This window comes from Rattus norvegicus, chromosome 16 (genome assembly GCF_036323735.1).
Source record: "Rattus norvegicus strain BN/NHsdMcwi chromosome 16, GRCr8, whole genome shotgun sequence".
Classification (NCBI taxonomy): Eukaryota; Metazoa; Chordata; class Mammalia; order Rodentia; family Muridae; genus Rattus; species Rattus norvegicus.
In genome coordinates this window covers 16899360-16922504 of record NC_086034.1, presented here as the reverse complement: position 1 = coordinate 16922504, position 23145 = coordinate 16899360, and the positions used below count along the sequence as shown (strand labels likewise).

General features: G+C 48.9%; 1 protein-coding gene across 3 annotated transcripts; it reads left to right on the top strand.

The window, feature by feature from the left end:
• The first annotated feature begins 1983 nt into the window (after positions 1-1983).
• Prxl2a (peroxiredoxin like 2A) lies at positions 1984-21808 on the top strand. Of its 3 annotated transcripts, none has more exons than XM_063275493.1 (6): positions 1984-2170; positions 12370-12549; positions 14021-14112; positions 17197-17337; positions 18255-18419; positions 21022-21808. In XM_063275493.1, the coding sequence occupies exons 1-6, from the start codon at positions 2143-2145 to the stop codon at positions 21133-21135; spliced, it is 720 nt and encodes a 239-aa protein (XP_063131563.1). In that variant the 5' UTR covers positions 1984-2142; the 3' UTR covers positions 21136-21808. The 3 variants fall into 3 exon arrangements, with proteins under 3 accessions (XP_063131563.1, NP_001014162.1, XP_006252853.1); NM_001014140.1 differs by having other exon boundaries at positions 2027-2098; XM_006252791.5 differs by lacking the exon at positions 1984-2170 and adding an exon at positions 8019-8160.
• The last annotated feature ends 1337 nt before the right edge of the window (positions 21809-23145 follow it).

Below are 23145 nucleotides of genomic sequence, written 5' to 3'. Positions count from 1 at the left end.
CAAATCTGGAAAGCCTTTGGATATTGTACACCACAATGTGTTTCCCAGGAGAAAGGGCAGGGGGAACACTGCTGGGAGATGACCATCTTCTAGGTTTGGGGTGTGGTTTAGCAGGTAACAGCATTTTCAGCTCAAGCATGAGAACCTGATTTCAAACCCTTGGTATCAGTGAAAATCCAGATATGATTGCAAGAGTACAGGCCTGGAATCTCAGTGCTATGGTGGACAGAAATAGAAGGCTCACTGCAGTTTGCTGGCTACCAGACTAGCCCCAGGTTCTGAGTAAAAGAAATGCACCATTCCAAACTATCAGGAGACACCTGGACTCTGCTCTTTCCCAGTTGTCAGATAACACCTATTCGTCTAAGTGTTCTGTTTATCTTAGGGTGGAGAGTCAGTTTACTACCGGAATGGCTCATTTTATGTCAACCTGACACAAGCTAGAGTCTGGAGAGGAGGGAGGTTCAATTGAGAAAATGCCTTCATAAAATCAGAATGTAGGCAAGCCACCAAGCAGTGCCCCTCCACTGTCTGTTTATCAGCTCTGTTTCCAGGTTTCTGCCTTGTTTGAGTTCTTATCCTGACATCCTTCAGAGATAGGCTATGATGTGGAAGTGTAAGCCAAATAAACCCTTTCCTCCCCAACTTGCTTTTGCTCATGGTAACCCTAATTAGGGCAGCTACTGATTAAGCTACATATCAGGAAAGCACGGCAGGGTCTTCAGCTCTAGGAGGAAGTGGGATATAGTGTGGGGGTGATGCTTTTGAGGGAATGATTGTAACTCTTCAAATCACCCCACTGATGGGGAAGAGAGGACAAGAATATTCATGACCAGGACTGTAAAAAGCATATTTGTCTTGACACCAAAATGGCAGGCCAGCCTTTTTTTTTTTTTTTAAAAAAAAAAAAAACCTTTTGTCTAGGGTAACACCTAACTTTACAAGATAGTAAAATAAAAACTGTCTTACCTTCTCTAGTCTCTTGAATTTGTTATTACATAGAGTCTTGCTTCTTACAGTGAGAAACATGAGAGGAAGGTAAAGAAAGATAGACCAGGACAGCCTAATCCTCTGGCCAGATGTTCAGGCCCAACACACACAGGACAGATGATCGTTTCTGACCAATGTGATGGTCTGGCTGCTGTAACTTCTTTGCAAACTTCTCTGAGATCTCTTTCTGCCTTTGTCTCCTCCACCCCCATATTTAACTCTTCTGTGTGAGTCAGTTAATCCTGTCTTTGAAACTGTTCTTCTGACCATGGCTTTTTTTTTTTTTTTTTTGGTTCTTTTTTTCGGAGCTGGGGACCGAACCCAGGGCCTTGCGCTTCCTAGGCAAGCGCTCTACCACTGAGCTAAATCCCCAACCCCCTGACTATGGCTTTTATACGACAGTAATGAACACTTACTACAGGAGTGAGAAAAATTGGTGAAAGCCAGACATGGCGGTGCGGTGCACGCCTGTAATCCCAGCACCTGGGGAACTGCGGCAGGAGGATAAACAATTCCAGACCAGTCTGAGCTACATTAAACAAACGACCACGAAAGAGTGAAAGACAAGCCCGCCACAGGGTTGCTCAGAAGCTGGAGGAGTGGTATTATCCTAGAGCCAGTTCTCAGCTGCTCTTCTTCATTCTGATAACCAGCATTTGGGGGTGAAGACAGGCACTGGGACATCTAAGTTTTATGGGGTTGGGGGCTGCAACACACACACACACACACACACACACACACACACACACACACACACACACACACACACACACACACACACGCATGCACGCACACTACATGCTTCTGGATATGACAGCGCAGCACCCCTACAGAGCACGCCAGTTCCAAACTAGCGCTGTGGAAATCAGAGAGCAAAGAACTGCCCCAAGGCAACCCCATTTCTGCGCAGTCCGGGGTCTGGAGCTGCGGGGGCGTGTCTGTCACGTGAAAGTGGCGTGGTGGCGTAGGCGCTGAACTGCGCAGGCGCGGGGAATCTTAGTCCCACGAGCCTCCAAAGCTGCGCTACAACGGAGGAGCCTCCTGCGTCCGCTGGCGTAGCTCAGGGGACCAGTGAAGTCCACGGAGGCGGGGTCCTTGGGGGGCGCAGGTGAGGATCGAGGCAGGCCAGGGGCGGCGGAGAGTGGATGCGGGATGGAGGATGCGGCCAGGTCCTCCCCAGGTACCTCTCTCCGACAAGCTCCGCCCACCGCAGCGATCAGTTCAAACTTCACGCTTGGGGCCCAGAGACCCCCGTCCCGGAATGGCGCTGGTGGCACTCAGCTGTCTGAATTGTTGGGACAGAGGACAGAAAAACTCTTGTCCGTCTCGCACCCAGATGTTTGAATTACTGGGACAGAGGACTGAAAGAAACGCTCGTCCACCTCGCAGTGGGGCGCGCGGAGGGAGGGGGGGCCGTCCACCCAAGGTGGGCTGAAGGCTGCTGGGGTGGCCGTGGCTGTCCAATTTCAGTGTTTGGGTGTCCTGTCAGGAAGTCTCTGAGATACCTGTTCTTCCTTCTCTTCCAAAGGTTGCAAACCTTTGACTTAGAAAGCTCAGTAGTACATTTCATAACGCTGCTGAGGTGTGGTAATGAGAGCCGAGCTCCAACCCTCCGAATTGTTAGGTCGTTGGAGTTGGCGAAAATGACCCGAGGGAGATAAAGAAATTTAAGGTCGCATGGGAAAGGCGTATTCTGAGATTCCCGCTGGCACCGTGCCGCCTATGTTTTCACAGCCCTGTTACCTACTTTTTTGGTTTTACTTTTACTTCGACAGTTTTTTTTTTCCCCTCGGAGCTTGGTAAATGACTTATTTGAAAAGAAAATACTCACTTCTTGATTTTTTTTTTTTAATTTCGAAAAGCATTGTCATGGAGCCTGCTAATAGAGTCTTCTATGCTCCTGCTTTCGCCCATCCTTGGAGACAAAACTGGGGTTCACACTGCACACCCTAGGTCCTCAAAAGAGATTCGTCAGAAAATCCATTTCAAATATTTGGGGCGATCACTGACTAATGCAGGAATAAGTAAATCTGGCAGTCTTTGTAAAGACTTATAGCATCTTCACTGATTCAGCTCTCTTTCAGAAGGTGATTAAGAAATTGTTCCCACTTGGCTAATGTGGAACCTGGTTGGTCCAGGCTCATACAACTTGTAGGTATTGGACTTAGTTCTTCTTGGCCTGACCTTTCCTTAGTCTCCTTCCTTATAAGGGATGGCATTTACTTGAGACCCTTTGTGCTGTTCCTGGAGGGGTACGAAGCATTCATACCCTACCTCTTTCCCCCTTTCTTCTCAGAGGGGCGCGTCTTAGGTCGTTCAGGGTAGCTTTGAACATCCCTGAAGCTTTCTTTGAACTTGCAGTCCTCCACTCTCTGCCTTTGGGATTGCAGTCTTCGTGTCTAATGATCATTTCAAGCCTGTGTGGCACCAGAAGGTTTGGTCGGTCTGGAGTTCTAAGGTGCGTGCCCAGACTTCGTTAGTATCTCAGATTAAAAGCAACTCTCCTGCTAGTTGGCTCTCTGCTTCTTTGAAATGCTCTCAGCTCAGACTCTGTTTGGACAGAGCCTTGTGTGGCAGGAACTGTCCAGAGATGCTTTGGAAGGAGCCAGCCTCACCCACGAGTTCAGTGGCCTCTGCCAAGGGAGACTGCAGTTGACCTTGACCTTTGGCACTGCCAGGAGCAGTGTGAGAGAGCCAAAGAGTTAACTCAAAGTATGTGCTGTGGAGAACGTGGACACAAGGCAGGACTCCCCCAGACCTGAAACTTCCACCCAGAAAACTGACTTGTCATGACATTGCTGGAGAAATTGTCCCGTATTTGGTGTCTGTCTTGCCCTCCTAGGACAGTGAGTGAATCTGAAACCTGCCAAAGGTAAAGACCACCCAGTGGGGTGGTCTGTGCCTAAAATGCCAGTGCTAAGGAGGCTGAGTTAGGAAGGTGGCAAGCTGTTGGCTATCCTGGGCCTCACAGAAAGGTATTGTCTTCTTTAAAAAAGGAAAAAGAAAGGGTTGGGGATTTAGCTCAGTGGTAGAGCGCTTGCCTAGCAAGCGCAAGGCCCTGGGTTTGGTCCCCAGCTCCAAGAAAAAAGAAAAAAGAAGAAAAAAGGAAAAAGGATAAGCAAACGAAAACTGTAAGGAAGACTTTTTGGTCTCCCATTGCCCCCGCCAGCGGGGACCCAGTTATTTGTGGGGGTCGAGAGGGACCCATACCTGCGGGAGAACGGGCGAGAAAGAGGAGGGAAAAGGTCAAGCCCTTCTCAGGAATCTGCTCAGGGCAGGGCACTTGCTTTGCCTAGTCCAGCAGTCCGGTCCCCGACATCCCAGGGTGCCTGCCGCTGTGTTTCGTGTTGCTCTTCTCAAACACGGGCCGCCACTGGATGCAGCTTGTTCTTCAGACAATTCAAGGTGATAAGCAAGAAAATGGTCTCTAGGGCAGAATGAGAACTGAGATTTGGTGGCCCGAACCCAGTGTCTCTTGGAGGTTTGTCCTCGTCTTCCTGTCCGTATTCACAGGACTTGAGAGGACAGGTCTTCTGAGCCAAGGCAAGAGGCTGAAAAGTTAGCAGAACGCCCAGGTCTTTGGAACCACTTCCCGGAGGCAAGGACTTTCCAGGCAGCTGTCCCGCTCCCTCTCAGTTGTGCCTCTGTTTCTCCGTCTCTGAGTGTGTGGTGTTTTTCTCCTCTGATCATATGTTCACAATTCTGACTCTTAGCGTCTCAGTGGAGGGTGGGATAGAAGCAGGCACGTGCCCCAGACAACAGAACTGACTGGGGCAGACGAGCATTGGTCACTGCAGTGGCCATTTCCACAGGTGCTTGTGGGAGTTCTCTGCTGCCTCTCACTGTGACAGTAACTGCTAAGCTGGCATTTTTCGGTGGCATCCGGAATTAACAGGGCCTTGTCACTGTGTATAGGAAAAAAACTGCAGGCCAGCTTCTCAGCAGAGAGTGGGCAGAATGGTCCTTAAGAAAACATTTGGCACTGGTTTGTGAGCTGCTGGCCAAGGATTGGGCCTGGGAGAGACTGGGCTTCTCTTCAGACACCAGGCCCCATTCAGGAGGAATCTCTCGCTCAGCTTGTTCAAGGCCAGTGAACAGGTTTCAGCACCGGCTGTATCTGGTGTCAGTGTGTGTGCATGTTGTCCTAGTTTTAGTGCCGGGTTCATGGTGGGTGGTGTAGGACCTTGAGAATCCGAAGCAGGGTAAGCTGCCATGGAGTGGGAATTGGGAGACCCATACCTGAGTCCCAACATAGACACTGCTGCCCCTCTTACCCGTGTGACTTTAGGCTAGCCAGCTTCTCTGGGTCTTAGCTCTTCATTTACTCAGTGAAGGGGCTACTGACGTAGAGCTTTTAGAGCAGAGGACATTAACAGTGGGGGATGGTAGAGGAGTGGCGGGGAACCATCTTTCCTGTCTGTTCACTGAAGGCCTGAGCCAAGGAAGTCATGTGCCTCTTCCCCTCGTTTTCCCTCCATTTCCTTTCTTCCATCCCTTGGGTCTGCCTCAGGCCAGCTTTTTCTGAGATGGGAAGAGTCCCTGGGTGAGGCTGGGCAGGGCAGGTGTTCCCTTGATGTTTAGAATTTCTTGCTGTCCCTACATGTTTCAGACATGAGTTAACCCACCCACTGCTGATGCTTTTGCTTTGTTAAGACTTTATCGGTCCCTGCCTAGAGGCAGCTCTTTGAACAAGTCTCTGACTTCAACGCCTGTGCGCGTGATGCTGTGCTCACGCGGAAGGAGCGCAGTAGTGCCGGGTGCCCTCCAGTCTCTCCCTGTAGGTGTAGTCATCGGGTGCTACAGAACCTGAGTGGGAGTGAGAGTGGGAACGGGGCCGTGTTAGCTCCCGTTGCCAGTGAGCAGCAGAGCTGGGACTCTCTGCAAGGTCAAGTCCCAAGCTTGAGTGTTTTCTATAGTACCAGGCTAGCCATGTCCACGCAGAGGTAAAATTAGGCAGCAACAAATACCTCCGACTCTGCTCCAGTGTGACATTTGAAGAGTAAAATCCAACTCGCTTCCTTCTTGCTTCGACATTCTGTGCTCGTTACTGTCCCTGCATTACATTCAGCAGATCCTTGGCAAGTTCTGTTGATGTAGGAGTGAATCCCCCTTGCCCTCTGTGTACTGTGAAGCCAGCCAGACAGCCACAACACAACACATGAGCCCTGTTTTCCACAGTGTGCAGAGAAGTTCACAGAGTCGTGGGCCCTATAATCAGGGAGAGCATTCAGTAGGCAACGCTTTCAAGGAAGGGTGTGCAATGTAAGTGGTTTCTCTGAACCTATACATCCTTCCTGGGTGACCTTACCTACTTCCAGGAGTTCACCCACTGGCTTGGCAATGCCCTCCAAGTCCCCATCCCCCCCCCTTAAAGATTTATTTATTTATTATCTATAAGTACACTGTAGCTGTCTTCAGATACACCAGAAGAGGGCATCGGATCTCTTTACAGATGGTTGTGAGCCACCATGTGGTTGCTGGGAATTGAACTCATGACCTCTGGAAGAGCAGTCGGGTGCTCTTAACCGCTGAGCCATCTCTCCAGCCCCCCCCTCTCTCTCTTTAAAGATTTACTTATTTACTTTATGTATATGAGGACACTCACTCTCTTCAGACACCAGAGGAGGGCATCAGATCCCATTACAGATGGCTGTGAGCCACCATGTGGTTGCTGGGAATTGAACTCTGGACCTCTGGAAGAGCAGTCGGTGCTCTTAACCACTGAGCTACCTCTCCAGTGCCCCATTCCTGTTTCTGACTCAAAGTTTCCAGGTAGTGGGTTTTATATGGACATGCTGTAGTAGATCCAAAGCTGTCCTCCATCCACTACTGACTTCTAGAGCTCCCTAGTCAGCGACTGACACGAGTGTCCAGCCCAACTACTCAAGACAGAAACGTGGCGTCCATTTTCCTTTCATTGGCCTACACTTTACATTCTGTCCATCTCATATGACTCTGCTGCCCAGCCTCTTCTTCCCTGACTGCACAGCCTAAGACCGGATCCCCATTCCTCTGAACTTGGCCAGGCTACTTTGGTTCACTTCACTCTCCATGCTGTAACCAGAGTGATTTTTATTTATTTATTATTTTATTCGTGTGTAGAGCTGTTTTGCCTGCATGTAGGTCTATGTACCATGTGCACACCTGCCAGGTGTCAGTGAGGCCAGAAGAGGGCTTTGGATCCCTGGGACTGGCATTTCCGATGGTTACGAGCTGCCATACAGGTGCTGGGACTCGAACCCAGGCCTCTGGAAGCCTTGCCAAAGCTCTTAACTGCTGAGCCATCTCTCCAGTCCCTAGCCAGAATGATCATATCACCCCGAAACCTTTATTTCAGCTTCTCATACAATGAGTGTTTCAGCAGAGCTGACAGAGCCTAACTTCCGCTCCCATTCTGGTCTCTCCCCTGGCCACTACAGCACCCTCACCAACCATGCTACTATGGATAGGACACTATTTACTACTCATGCCCTTCCTTTTCCCAGCGTTTGTTCACTCGGCCACTCTGAGTCCTTACAGCTCTTGTATGCCAACTAGGTAAATGCCTGCCTGTTGACGAGATAAGCAGTACCCTGTGCTAAAACTCTTTTCTGAAAGCATGGCCACCCGAAGGTTCTATCTGATCACAGGACCCATGCCTAAGTGAACACGCGTACACCTTTGTGCCCTGGGAAGGGAGTGGAAAGGCGAAGATGACTAGATCAGGTCAGGATCCTTGGCAGTCCAGGGCTTCCTGGTGGAGAGTAAAGAAGGGTACAGAGCAGGCTGGGCAAAGAGCCTTGAACAAAAGGACCTGTCCCTTTGATGCTGTGTGACACATGGGCCTGGTTTCGTATGCACCCATAGCACAGGGGAGTCTGCTGGCACTTAAGAAATGTTACAGTCTGCATGACTGCAAATTGCAAATGACTCAAAACTTTGCTCAATTTTTTTTTGAAGAGCTAGGGGGCCTTGGCAGCTGGCCACTTTGATGCTTTCTGGAGATTAACCATTGGCAGCTGGAGGGTGTCTGTGTGGCCCAGTCCTGCCTCTGGAGTGGTTAAGCTTAGGGGCCTAGGCGAGACTCCAGAGCTCCACCTCCAGCCCTCCCTGTGCCTGGCCATCCTGCCTACATAGCCTGTGGGTCAGAGTCCTTTGTCAGTAGAAGCAGAGGCGTGGACACGGCACATGGTAAGTGCTCTTCCTGGGTTTGGCCCGCTGAAGGATGGATATTTAGGGGAAGGGCACCAAGCTGGATGAAGCCTAAAACGGCAGGTGGGCCAAAGTGGGCTTAATGAAGATGAATGTTGGGGTTCCAAGTAAGCTGTTAGTGTTTCTGTCGGAAGATGTCCCTGGGGTCTAAGGGGCTGTGTCACTCCTTCATTCTGGAGTTCAGAGGGTGAGCCTGGGGAAGATGGTAGCAGTTTGGCTTAGGGGACCCAGCTGGCTTCCCTCTACCCACCCTCAGCTCTCTCCAGACCAAAGCTGCCACTGTGAGCCCTTACAGCTGCTGTTTATTTAGTCTTATCCAGCTTCACCTTCTGGGAGCCGGCAGGGATCTGATAAGCCTCCCCCTGGGGAGCTGCGTGGTATGGCTGTCAGGTGGGGGTTGGCTCTTCTGTAAACAACCTTGCAGATCTCTTCTGGAGAGACTGGGCTTCTTTTGAAGGAAGGGAACAGAGTGGGAGAAAAGAGAAGGGACAGCTGGTCTATGGTAAATTTCCTTTAGACCAGAAAGGAACGTAGTGACGTTACGTTTGATGACTGAATACAAGAAGCCTCCTGCTTGAAATTCTTCTGAAGGGGGCGGGTCGCATCCTTGGCCTCCACAGACCCACTTTTGAATGTGTGGCGAGACCAGGAGTGACATCAGAAAGACTCTAAGCTTTGGAGTGCTGTTCTTGTTGACTACCGATGGCAGAATTGCTACCTGCTGGCCCTGTGACAGAAGGGAGTTCCTGAACTTCAGAGCCTTAGTGTTGCCCCCTGCAAAGAGAATATCCTCTGCTCCACCAGGCAATTGAGACAATAAACTTAAGCCAAACATGTCAAGTAACATTTAGACAATTCGGGGTTACTGGCCTCCCCGTTTCTCCGGTTAGTGGTCTTTCATGTGGAAAAGCACTGGTAGTTATTAGCCCGTGGGAGTGGGAGTAGGTAATTCAGGGTCCGAGAGACTGTGCCCCACGTTTTTGTCATATCTGTTCCTATATTTGTCAGGAGTTCTTTGAGTTCTGGAGGCTTGGTACTTCTCGAGAAGTCTGCCTCCACCAGGACGGGTGATAAAGCCGGGATGCGGAGCCTGCTGGCATGTTCTCCCCAGAGGAGTGACTCTACCCCCCCCCCCTTTTTTTTTTAAAGCACAGTATAGGTGAGGGTAAGGGCAAGGGTGGAAAATATCGTGACTGGGGTAGCTTTGAAGCTCACGTCTTGAATACAAGCTTCTTGAGCTTGAGGTCCGGAGATGGGCACCTCTGGGCCATGTGAATTCTTAGGGCACCTTTAGCACAGGATCAAATCCCGCAGAGGAGGGCTGAGTCTGGTAGGTGGTTCTACCCTAGACCCATCCCCAGTGATGTAAACACATAGAATGAAGCGGGGGCCCGAGAATACCTGAGATCTTAGGATGGTACGAGAGCCATGAGGAAACCCAGATGCCTCAGACGGCCATGAGAAAATGGGGTGGATGAAGCCGCCATTGCTGTTACAGGGCAGGCTGCTTCTGCTTCTCCTCTCCCAGAGGATGGATGAAGCCGCCATTGCTGCTACAGGGCAGGCTGCTTCTGCTTCTCCTCTCCCAGAGGATGGATGAAGCCGCCATTGCTGTTACAGGGCAGGCTGCTTCTGCTTCTCCTCTCCCAGAGGATGGATGAAGCCGCCATTGCTGCTACAGGGGCAGGCTGCTTCTGCTTCTCCTCTCCCAGAGGATGGATGAAGCCGCCGTTGCTGCTACAGGGCAGGCTGCTTCTGCTTCTCCTCTCCCAGAGGCTCCCAGCGTCTTCCATGCCAGGCTAGATCATTCCTTGCCCAGCCAAGCTTTCGTGTCAATGGTGTCCCACACCAATTCCAAAGCCACTTCCTCTATCTCTGTGGTCGTCTGGACTGGCTCTCTTCCTTGTGGCCCCACAACCCAAGTGTCCTTTCCCTCCAACTTCCCACTTACTATTACGATACTTTTTGAGCTGGGCCTGTGTCTCCTTAAGGATTGCGTGTCATACTAGGTTCTCCAAAATCGCTATTTCGGTTGATTGTAAATTAGTCATAAAAATAAATGTTCAGTCTAGTCGTGAGTTCCCTCGATGTGTTCATGAGCGAACCAGCCGAATGCTTGTCATCGAGTGGTGGGGAAGTAGAGCCGTGGTGCCTCTACGAGTGCAGTAGGGGACGCATCCAGAGGGAAGAGGTCCCAGGACTGCCCAACTGCACTGCTGGTTCCACTGGGAGGGTTGACATAAGCTGACCTCTTACAGAAATGCTTACACATGTGTAACCAGATGACCGCACTCATGTGCTCCTTAATTATGTAAGCCTGCCCATAATCCAGAACTGTGGTAGACAGTATAATGGCCCCGACATTTTTTCCAGGCTCCTGTTTACAGCAGGTGCTTGGGAGACGTCCTTTCCCTCCTCGTCATTCTGTGAACCATAATCCAGTTATGTGTAACTTTGCCAAAGAAAAGTTGGAAGCAGGCCTGCGGAATGTTCCTTCCCGCCGAGCCCGAGACCTTGATTGTGTATAAGTCATGCTCATCACTCATCTGAATTCATTTCAGCACTTGGTTGTGGTGAGCCATTGCTCATAGAACCACGTTGTGTGGTTCTAAGTCTTCCCTCTTCCCTCTCAGCTGAAAGCAGGGATACAGTAGCAGTCGCAGCCACCAGGCCTTTAAACACCCATACCGGCCTCCTCCTTTCTCCAAGTGAATCAGTACTAGGTCCATCCGTTCTTTCTTTCTTCTTTTCTTTTTCTTTTTCTTTGTGTGTCATATTTCCTTGGCCATTCCTTTCCTGGAGTTCTCTTTTAATTATTGGTTGATTAACTTAACTTTAATAATACTGAGAATTAAAACTTGAGGATACTGTGGAAGCACTCTACCCACAAGCTAGAGCTCAGCCTCTTTTTCCCTTGGGAATGTGACTCAATGAATTGGCCAGAATGGCCTCGAACTTCATGGGGTCCTCCTGTCTCACCCTGCTGAGAAGCTGAGGTACAGGCCTGTGCCACCAGACGTGACCTCTCTCTTATTGCGTAACTCAAATTTGAACTCCCTAAGCTGGCTTCAGTCCGGTCCTGGTGTTAAATCCTTTTCTGTCTCCCCCATAGGTCACTTCCTCCTTCCTCAAAGTCCCATGTCTCAGCAGTGATGTGGGCTTCCCAGCCTCCACTCAGGCTTTGAAGATATTTCCAGGTCAAATCGTGCCAGGTGGACTTAAACCTGTTAGGTGGTTTACTCCTGTCCCTGTCCCTGTCGATGTCCTGTCCCCAGTGACCCAAGCTGGGTTTGAGGGAAGAACCAGGAGGGGTGAGATCTTAAGATACTGGCAGTTGACAGTGGCCGGGTGACAGGCTTCAGGCAGTATCTGCTTTCTTGTCAGGTGTGGTTTTATGCACTGATGTGTTGGTGCTGTTGAAACTGTGTTTTTGTTTTTGTTTTTGTTGTTGTTGGTTTTGCTTTTGTTTTTTGTTTTTTGTTTTTTTTTTTTCTATTTTTCGGAGCTGGGGACCAAACCCAGGGCCTTGTGTTTGCTAGGCAAGCACTCTACCACTGAGCTAAATCCCCAACCCTTTTGCTTTTGTTTTTAAATGGCAGCCTATTTCATTTTTATAATCAGTGAGAAAGCTCTTCTCAGCTGGGAGAAATTGACTAAGATTATCTGTCTCCCCAGAGTGAGGCCCTGCTGGGCAGTCGCTGGGGTTTTGATGAATAGAATGCGGGCCTTGTTTCTGGGAGAGTCTTAAACTCCAGAGGAAGACAGATAGGGTAACAAAACCAAGTATCCTCTGATCACAGCCGAGAAGGCTGTCCCTACCCAGGGAGGTGATAGCTGAGCCACTCGCCACCCCCTCCCCCACGTGAACAAGAATGAAAGGAAAGCAGCCCGCAGAGCAGCACAGACCAGGAAAGCACAGGTGTGAGGAAAGCCCCTAGACACCACCATTTCTTTCATGACTCCTCATGCCCTAGTAAGCTCCTTGGGACACAAACCCAAGTGTGCCTGTGCTTCTCCCAAGCTCTCAAATGGGGCTGAGACAAGGGGTTGAGCAGCTCTGAGCCATCCCATCTCGCCCTGCTTCGGACCCTCCCCCTCTGGCCAGTTGTCCACTGGAGCCTTGGGCAGGAGGTCAGATTCCAGCTGTCCTGTGGGAACAGTAACATCTTCCTTCTTCTTATTCTCCAGACATGTCTTTTCTCCAGGACTCAAGTTTCTTTTCCATGGGTATGTGGTCCATCGGTGTGGGAGCTTTTGGGGCTGCTGCACTGGCACTGCTCCTGGCCAACACAGACATGTTTCTCTCTAAGCCCCAAAAGGCGGCACTGGAATATTTGGAAGACATAGATCTGAAAACACTGGAGAAAGGTAAGGGGTGACTTTGTGTACTTTTCCAGGATGGTAGGATACATGCTTAACTCCTTTAGATTTCTTCTTAAAATCGTCCCTTTTTCTCGAAGCAATGTTATGGTGAAATCTAATAACAATTTTAAATTACCAGGAGTTGTACCCACCTAGCACAATCATTTTTTATTTTGCTGTGTTCCTCTCCTTGCTTCTGTAGTCACATAGAGGTGGTCTTGGTATTAATGGCTAATTCATCTTTATCTTTTCAAAGTAATTTTTCACTCTCTGTTACTGTTGCCTTAACTGCCATGATAAATTGCTCTGTAATATTTCGCGATATTTTACCATCACATAATAAGCCAGCTATTCCGGAGAGCATTCTGAGGAATTCCAAGGCTTTCGAGATTGTCACAAAGAATAAAATAAATCGAACTGTCTAGGAAAAATGAGCTCGAGAAACACCGTTCCCCCCATTCTGTATTCCTCATGCATGGTACAGGGCCCGTGCACAGTAAGAAAATGCACATTGTAAAGGGGGATTTGGAGAGCTGGTTACTCTGTGGTTACTCTGCCTGTGAGGAAGCTGCAGAAGAAGGGGGCCGACTTTAGGACAAAGGAGCCTATGTACCTGTCCTCAGGTGCTCACCTGTGAGCCCCACTCAATCATGCCCCCCGTACCCCTGCCAGGTACACTCCCACATCAGTGCCCAGGCTCCGTGCGGGGGAGATTTCTTGGTAAACATTAGGGCTCACTGATCAGAAGGTCCTCTGGCTAGTGCCCCAGAGAAAAGCTATTCTCTTATATCAGTGCAAGGTGAGGGAGCTGCCCTCGGAAGACAGGGGTGTGGTGGCTCACATTCATGGCAGGTCACCTTAGAAAAAGCGCAGAGAGAGAGAAATGCCAAGGCTTTGTTCAGCCCCGGTCTTAGAAATCTCATGTGACTACAACCTCCCTTCTTTCCTGTTTTTTCACACTGTATCCCACAAGTGCATGGTGACCTCTGAGGAATACTAAAATAATTAAGGTTAATCTAAAATGAGTCCACACCAATTCTCCCAAGCACTTGCTCGTTGGGTGTCTTCTACCCTCTTCTAGTTACAGGTATTGCACTTAAAATGTTTAGGTCATTCTTTTTTATTTTGAATATGCTTTTAAGAGTATTTGTGGGAGGGGTATCAAATGCAAAACTCATTTTGGGCTCTACACAATTATTAGACTGACCAGTGCTGCCAGCCATAAAAGGAATTTTAATTTTGCCAGATATTATCACAGTTTGGATATTCGAGTTGAAAGTTGGCTTTTGTAGGGGAGGGGCTTTTCAGTGTAGAGTCGGATCCTGAGTCTTCCCTATCAGTGCTTGCCTTCTCCTGGTCCCCTCCTAGGCTGGGTCCTGAGCTGAGGTCAGCTGGACGTAGTTCAGGACCTTCTAAAAGCAGTTGAAGGAGGACTGGGCAGGCCGGAAGGAAGCCATAACCATTTCTTCTCTCTCAGAACCAAGGACATTCAAAGCAAAGGAGCTATGGGAAAAGAATGGGGCTGTGATTATGGCTGTGCGAAGGCCAGGCTGCTTCCTCTGTCGAGCGGTGAGTGCCTTTGAAGATCTGTTGGAAGTAAAGCATTCAGGCAGTGGGGTCTGGAGTATTTCCAGCAGGACCAAGGGCTTAGGTGTGCTCCTAAGCAGTCTGACATTTCTGGATGCCTCTGTTATTTGCTCTATGCATTTGTTTTGACATTGGCTCTGATCGTGTTTTTAACAACTCCAAATACCCTGGTGGGGTTAGCCACACACGTCTCACTTTCTCTGTCCCTCAAGCCTTTTGCCCAATATGGTAGCAGCTATGTCCTGCACTGCCTTTTCATCTAATCCGGGGCAGCAACAGGAGAACATTCTATTGAGAGTTCCTATTGGTCCGCATGGATGCATACTTGTTGAAGTAAGGGTCTAATCCTCGAGGAACGCTCCCTGCCCACTTTCAGCTGTCAGCTTCCCTCTGACAAAGGTGCAGCAAGCAGGGACCTCCTCTAGGAGGCGCTTTAGAGCGTTCCTGTTCCTTGGGATCCACCATAGTCCCTTTCCACTCTAGATCATGAACTGCTCTTTCTCCCCTCTTGCTCTCACAGAGTGGGCGGCTACGCAGGGGTTCAGTCATACCATTAGTGCGGATGCATTTGCCTGTAAGCTTGAGTGATGCTGAGGCTTATGTACAGTGTGGCTCCAGGTCAGCAACTCAAGAGGAAGCCATTCCCGAAACTGAACACACGTATTAGGGCAGGAACTGTAGTTATTTTTTTTTTCCTTTTCTTTTTTCGGAGCTGGGGACCGAACCCAGGGCCTTGCGCTTGCTAGGCAAGCACTCTACCACTAAATCCCCAACCCCAGGAACTGTAGTTATTGAGATGCAAAATGCTAATGCAACAAGGAATTTTACTGTGGCCTGAGCCTGACCTTGTCACTCCATAAATGAGTAAAAAGAGGGCAAGGATAGTTCGAAGACGGCCTGCCCAGGTGGTACCAAAAGCCCCAAGTTCTGAGATAATTGCTTTGACCAGGAGAAAAATGGACTGGGGTTCTCTTGCCTTGAAACCACTTGGCTTCCCAAGTAACAAACACCCTTGGCCTCGTCGGGGTTATCACTCTCATTCCTCTGGAAGCCTGAGTCAACCCTAAGAGATCTCCTTCTGCCTCTGTGTGTGATAAAGAATCCACTGACACTATTGAGTGCACACTTTGCAGTGTTTTACCTGCAAGGCACCTTTTTTCCTTCAGTTTTTTAAGACAGGATCTCATGCAGCCCAGGCCGATCTCTCATTCGCTAGGTAGCCCTTGAGTTTCTGATCTTCTCCTCTCTGCCTCCTGAGTTCTGGGATCACAGACGTGCACCACCACTGTGTCATTTTCTGTGATGTTGGGGATGGAACCCAGGGCTTTGTCCACGCTAGACAGTCTGCTAACTGAGCTGCATCCCCAGGCTGTGCACAGTTTCTCAGGGTTCTCTTAGAAACGCAACCTATTGTCACCATTCTCATTTTACAGAATTTGCCCCAAAGCCAAACTGCCTGCTTAGTGTGTTTTCAGTTACAACTGCTGGGACAAAATGACACACGTTTGCTGGTTTTAACAGCAGTCAGCGTACAGGTCTAGAGTTCTGTTTGCACTCCCCCTGGAAACTGTAGTGGAAGTTCATGTCCTTGTCTCTGCACCCTTCCAGAGCCCACCAGTGTTCTCGGCTTGTGAGTTCTCCCTCTGTTTCTAAAGTCAGCAATAGCTGCTCAGATCATTGGTACATCCCATCCCTCCAACACTGACTTCCTTCCTCTCTTTTCCACATTTAAGACCCCAGTGATGGAACTGGACCTGTCCAGTTAACATAGACCCCTCTTTCTTTAAGGTCAGGGTGATTGGCAAGCTAACTTTCTGATCAGTCTCAGTCCCCCCCCCCCCGTCATGTGACAGGTCACAGTCATTTAGACTTGGCCAACTTGAGGGGTTCACTATTTTCTTTCATGCTGGAGATGGAGTGTAAGCTGCGGGCTTTTAATTCCATATCTGATATGCCTCCAGACACCATCTGGGAAACTGCTCTGACATGATCTGTTGAAGCCAGTGATACAGAGAACTTTCCAGGAGCAATGGCACTTCCTAATTGCAGCCTGTTCTCCGGTGTTCTGCTCTGTGCCCTGGCACAGCGTCTTGTGGAAACTTACAGGGTCCAGAAATGTGGGTGGATAGACGTGTGTGAGTGGCTTAACAGAGGAGATATATGACTCTGTTCCTCTCAATAGCTTTATATAGCAACATCCCCAGAGGAAAGGGCCGGGAGAGCAGTGAACCGCATCTCCGGCAGGTGGTCTTCAACCACATCAGACACTGTAGCCCCTCCCTTCTGTTGTACTCAGACTTTGCAACTCAGTCGCATTCTTGGTAAATATGTTACAATCAGTGCTGTTCTGTCTAGCTTTGCTTGTGCTTCTTTCTGTTTTGTTCTTGTTATAGAAAATATCCTCTCACTATATATATATATATATATATATATATATATATATATATATATCAGAGGTGGGCAGGCTACACTTAAAAGAACTTCCTGGTGGTTCTTTAATTAGGACCTCTAATGTGAAAAGCTTCTTAAGCGTTTCCATGATTCACGGGGTATTGTTGATTCTTCCAGCACACGGTTCACGAGGATCAAGGATGTCTGTTCCACTCAGCACAGCCACACCCTCCCCTTTTCCACCTTCAGCTCCTTCTACCAAGGGTTTAGTGCCTTCCGTATAGCCGGCCATGTTCTAGACACTGGGAATGAAGCAGAAGACAGAATTTCTTATAGTAAGGCATGCTTTGGAACCTGAGTGACCGTGTTCGTTGGTGACATGAAGACCTAGCACCAAAAAAGCCCCTGGCAGAAAGCACAGAACATGCTTGAGAAGTAGGACAGGTCTGGGAATCTTTCTAGAACAAAGATACCATTCCAGTAGGTTAGACTAGAGACGGAAAGAGAAAGTTCTAGCAGGGACTGGGGGGAGAGGAGGGCTTTCACAGAAGCTTGATTCTGGAATTTTGTTACCTTTGTCTCTCCGCTTAGTGTCAACCCTGGGCCATGGTTTGTTTCTTGACTGCTGAGCTGTGGGAGGGAGCTCATGTCACTGAACCTTCCTGTCTTCCACAGGAAGCAGCAGATCTGATGTCCTTGAAGCCCAAGCTGGATGAGCTAGGTGTCCCTCTCTACGCAGTGGTGAAGGAGAAGGTCAAGAGGGAAGTGGAGGATTTCCAGCCTTACTTCAAAGGGGAAATCTTCCTGGATGAAAAGGTGAGCGTGTTGTGGCTTGCAGAGACACCCCAGTGCTTAAGAGTTCTTCCAGAGGAACCACATTCAGCTTCCAGCACCCATGTTGAATGGCTGACCTTGGCCTGTAACACCAGCTCCCTGGAATCCAGTGTCCCCCTCTGGCCTCTCGAGTACTTTGCTCAGTTGCGTAAACGCACACAGAGATGCTCTTAGTCACATAATTAAAAATAAAACACAGAAAGAACGAGTGTGTTACAGGCTTGTGAGCCCTGGGCTGTATGCTGGTGGGACTAGTTTCTCAGCTGGGAGAGGTCACTGACCTAGGGTAGGTTTGTCCTGGAGATGGAGGTAGGCCTCCCCCTTTAGTTTCCCTGAACTTTCAGGGTCCCCCAGCTCTCAGAGCACAGCACAGGCAGACTCTTGAAAGTCATTCTCCATTGTTACTGAAGCCTCTTGTCAGGTGACCCAGGAGGGAGGGAAAGAACAGAAGATCCTTGCACCATAGCCAAACCCTTGTCCCTTAATATATGCAGTTACCTCCTTTGTTCTCTCTCCCTACAAGATGTTGTAAGGACTGTGAGAAAGCACATGGTGGCGGGTGGCAGGAGCGGGTGTCTCAGATCGAAAGGGTCTTGAGAGCATACGTTGAACCCAGTGGTAGAGGACCCACCTAACATACATGTACAAGGCCCTGGGTTCAAGCACTACATTACAAAAGCAACGTGAAATTAAATTTAATTTTTTTTTCATATTTTTCCTTTTCCTTTTCTGTAAAGAAGTCAGAGCTGGCAGCTTTTTTGTTTCCCTAGGCAGCTGAGTGTGACCCTGGGAAGAGAATTACACGTATTACTGCAGGATCCGGGGCTTTTGGCTCTGGCTTCCTTCTTGGGGCTGAGAGGCATGCAGACTGCTCACGTGGGGTCTTCCTTGCTCTGTAGAAAAAGTTCTATGGTCCAGAGAGGCGGAAGATGATGCTTATGGGCCTCGTGCGTTTGGGTGTGTGGTATAACTCCTTCCGGGCCTGGAAGGGAGGCTTCTCTGGAAACTTTGAAGGCGAAGGCTTCATCCTCGGAGGGGTTTTTGTGATAGGATCTGGAAAGCAGGTAAGATCTCGGTATTTACTACAGACCTAGGGGTTTGGAATTGAGGCTGAAGTAGGGGCGTGAATCTCCACATTTAGCGCCTTCCGTCCTTCCTCCCAGCGTCGTCACTGGTCACACATCTTCCATAGGCTTGCTTCTCATACATGCACTCTAAGTCAGGTCACCAGACAGTCAGGATGCCTGGACTGCAGACCGAGAGCAGTTGGGCAGCTGGACCAGTGGGCTTAGTCCAGTGTGGTCCTGCAGAGGCCTGAGCCTGACTTCCTGTTTCAAGCTGTGTTTCAGTTCTTGCCCAGGTAGCTCACTTTTATTCTGTCTGTGAATATACACAATTGGCCATGTCCCCCAGCCATCAAGGACAGATGTGGAGGAAAGTAAAAAAGGGAGAAGGAGTAGAAGGAATAGGTGGGAGCGTGTTAGGAACGTATGAGAGTCCTGTGGAACTCTTGGTGTCAGGACCGTGCCTGGGGAGAAAACGATTCTCCTGAACAGGGTGTTAGGAGTCCTGGCAATGAGGACCCAGAGTCAGTGTGAGGATCCTGAGGAAGGGTATGGGCAAGAGAGATGAGGTAGGTCCTTGTGGGCCTGGGAGGCAGACGAGTACTCCACGTGGGCTTGGGGCTTTCAGTGGACAGTCATGGGTCACAGGAGGACCCGGAGACAACAAGCCTGCGTGGAAACCATAGAATCAGTGACATGCACGTGTGTGGGGTGTGGCTGGACTTCTGCTGTTTTGTTTCTGTAGAAAAGCAGCCTCACTCTGCATTGTTAGATCTCCCAACATAAAAGAAGTCAGAATAGGAAGCTCGATTTCTAATCTTAAAAAAAAAAAAATGTGCTGGTAATCGTTCTTACTCATTTGTATTAGAGTTTAGCATTAAATGGTATCTAATTTGATGTAGTTCTGTCTCTTGACTTCTAGTAAGTATATCAAAGCGTTGTAATAGGAGTGGCCACCAGGCACCTGCCTTGTTAGAGGTGCCCGTTGGTATGGCTCCATATCTTCCTATGCCCCACCAGCAGTCTGGGAGGTTCGTTTCCTCATTCCCATCTACATAGAAGCGGACCAGACATGGCTGGTGAGTAGCACAGGAGAAATTAAACTCAGGAACCCAGAAGGACAGCACCCCACTGTGTGTACAGGTTATCTGCAGACGTGGCTCTCAGTGACCTGGTCTAGGTGACCATAGAAGGTCTTTTTCCTGGTCTAGCCCCGTGGCATTTCATTGTCCTACCTTGGCCTCCTACGGTGGCCTCTAGGGCAGGGTTTGGTACACCTGCCAGCCTTTTCTTGCCTGGTGGTGACTCACTGGGTACTCATGGCCAGGCTAGCACATTCCTGGTGTTGTTAGGTGTGGTGTTTGTTGGTCCCCTCAGAGCTGGCAAGGTAGTGGGTGAGCTGGGTTGGCTGGGCAGCAACCCTAGTTCCTCCTGGAGGCATTTCTGCAGTTATGTCAAGTGCCTGCAGGTATGAACTTTTTAAAAGTGACTCGTGATGCCTCGCTTATTGTAAAGAATATAGTAACCTATATTCTTTACGCCTATGCTGTGTAGAGAATCTAAAAACAGCAAAATAGTGAAAAGCATGTGGGGCCTTCGTAGGGGGTGCTGAAGGCAGCCCACTAGAACAGAGCTGGGTGGCAGTTGGTTGGTCTCTCTCTCTCCACAGTGATGACGAGTGTTTCCCATGCCATCAAACATTCTTCCCCTGATTTTTCACTGTCTGCATTTGACTTACACAGTAAACAATCAGTTTCCTTACTCACTTCCTAATGGTCAACCTAATGTGGTGGACTTTTCTTTATTATTTATTGGAGTGTGTGTGTGTGTACGTGTGTGTGTGTGTGTGTGTGTGTACAGGCATGTGCACATCATAATGTGTGTGTGGAGGTTAAAGGACAACCCTCAGGACTTGGCTCCCTCTCGCCTCGTTGTGCAAGACCCAGGGATTACCCTGGGGTCATAAGGCCTGTATATGGCAAGTGCCTCGGCTGGACAAGCCACCTCACTGACTGGACTTCCTCTCTTTTTCCTGTTTTCTTGTCTTTATAATGACAGGACACATTTCAGATTATTTGAAATTTAAGACAAGTGTCCAGATACCACAGTGAATTAAGACCTCAAGCATGTCCTTTTATCATTTCACTACCTCACAGTGACTTTAGAATGTCCTCTATCTTGGTGTGTTTGATTCACTGTGTTAGAAGTGTGACCCCAGTTTATGAGGTTTAAAGAAAAGAATGGGTCTCCCTTCTCAGACGGTCCTCCAGCAGCCATCGAGGTGGCCTCTGAGCGCTGCTTCCTAGCTGTTTTCTGTCTTCATTCTTTTTCCTCCAGATAGATTGTTCTCTTATCTGCATGAAGCCTTCCACATACCTTTGTCTTAATTAACTAGCTTCATTTGTCCCAAGTACTGGGACATGACTGCTTCAGTCCCCTTCCTCAGAAGACCGGACAACTCAAGGGAAGGTGCCGGGTTTGATTCAGATCTGAGCTCTCAGCCGCCCAAGCGCAGGACTGACGGACAGCTGGTGCTCAGAGTCTGTTTCATGAGTGAACACCTCTGAGTAGAGACTGACATCCCTTCCTGTTTCCCCTTTAGGGCGTTCTTCTTGAGCACCGAGAAAAAGAGTTTGGAGACAGAGTGAACCTGCTCTCTGTTCTGGAAGCCGTAAAGAAGATCAAGCCACAGACCCCAGCCTCCAGGCAAAGCTGATCACCTGCTGGCTGGGGGGCGGGGGGGGAACGGGGGCCTGTGCAGTGTTCACCAGATGAGCTGTGCTTTCACTGTGACCCCAAGAGCTAGGAGGCCATTGCACCATATTTACTGGGAATTGGTGATGTATTTTAAAATTGTCTGTTTAGGTCCCAGAATGTTTAACATTCCGTTTAGACCCAATAGGGCAAATAGGTCCCAGACAGAACAGAGTAAAATCTAACAAATCAGTGAGAGTTATTTGAGGAAAGATCTAGAAAATTTAAGGCCTAAAGTTGACTGTTAAGCCTCCCGTCACAGGAATATGTCCTAAGTGCTGGGATGTGAAGTAGATTTTGTTTTCATGCCTAATTAAAAAGAAAACATCTGAAATCTGAGAAAAGTGGGACTAAGAAACAACTACAACTCAGTGGTAGAGCATTTACCTAACGTGCACATGGCCCTGGGTAGGATACACAGACAGACAGACATACACACACCTAAGAGAAGCTGATGGTTGACTTGATAATTAGAGAATATCATAAAGCAATTGTGCTGTGTTCTTGGACAGTTTGACAAAGGTAAATTACAAGGGGAGGTTTCTCATGGCCTTCCCTCAGGACACAGATGTGTTTCAGTGGAAAAAGCTGTCACCTCTGGCTCTAATAAAAATGCATCAGGAATCACCTCTGAACACGCGTTTCTCTTGTCCTTGTTCCTTTCGCTTCAGCCTCCTAAGCTCAGGTCTTAGCTTAGGACATGAGCCACCACACCCAGCAGGACACAAGGGGTTAGGTCTCCTGGAACTGTAGTTACAGATGGTTTTGAGCCTCTGTGTCGGTACTGGGAATCAGATTTGAGTCCTGGAAAGGTAACAAGTGCTCTTAACTGCTAAGCCGTCTCTCCAGACCCTTATTTTATTTTTTAGGATTATTATTTTAATTTAATAAGTATGAATGTTTTACCTGCATATATGTCTGTGGTGTGTGTGTGTGTGTGTGTGTGTGTGTGTGTGTGATGTGTGTACAGTGCCTGAGGAGGCCAGAAGATAGTATCAGATCCCCTGGGACTGGACCCAGTACAGACAGTTGTCAGCTACTCTGTGAGTGCTGGAGATGGGACCTGGTCCTCTAGAACCTAGCCCAGGCCTTTACCTATCCAGCCCCATGACTCTTTAAAGGAGGTATGAGGAAGGGCATGAGGAGAGGATTGGGCTGAAGTGTAGGGTCAGAGAAATGAAAATGTTCAAAACTTGGTTAAATGTGTCCGGTGACTGGCAGGGGTTTAAAGTTAGACTTCTAGGCTCTCATGGGTCTAAGAATTAGTGTTCCTTATTTGGTAACTATATTTTGATGGAGTGGCTTGCAGGTCCTTGCAGACACTCCGTAAGACATACATACATATCTCAATGGGATGGGGAAAGGGCTGACAGATACAAATTTTAGGGAAGTGGGGGTGGAGCAGGGTCTCATGTATCCTAGGCTAACCCCAAACTCACTATTGAGGAAAAACAGGGGCGTTACCGCTCCTAGATATAGTGGAAGAGAAAGTTTATTGTAGATGTGAGGGAGAGCACAGCCAGAAATATCTAGAAGTGTCCAGACCTAACATGACCAATGAACTGAACCAGGGCATGGGAGGAGAGAGTGGCAGGGCAGAGCATAAGAGGAAAAATGGAGAGAGTGGTGAAGAGAAGGCAAAAAAAAAAAGCCATGGGCCAGGAAGCCAAGAATGAACCAGGAATCCAAGACACTGCATGTCCAAAATGGCGGAGTTACATAGGGATCAGAAGCTGGGGAAGGAAAAGGAAGCCCAGCCCCTGAGAGGGAGGGGCTTAGTGGGTGTGTGCGAAAAGTTCTGGAAGGAGCCACAGGTGCCTAGTGACACTTATCCCAGGTTTCTTTGAGACCCTATAGCAAGGTAGGGCTCGAATGTTGAACAAGATCAAGGTGATCTTGACATTAAGCTGCTCCGCAGGCCACACTTGGAGTGGCAAGGCTCTAACGTGGACCGTGGAAAAGTGTTCATGTC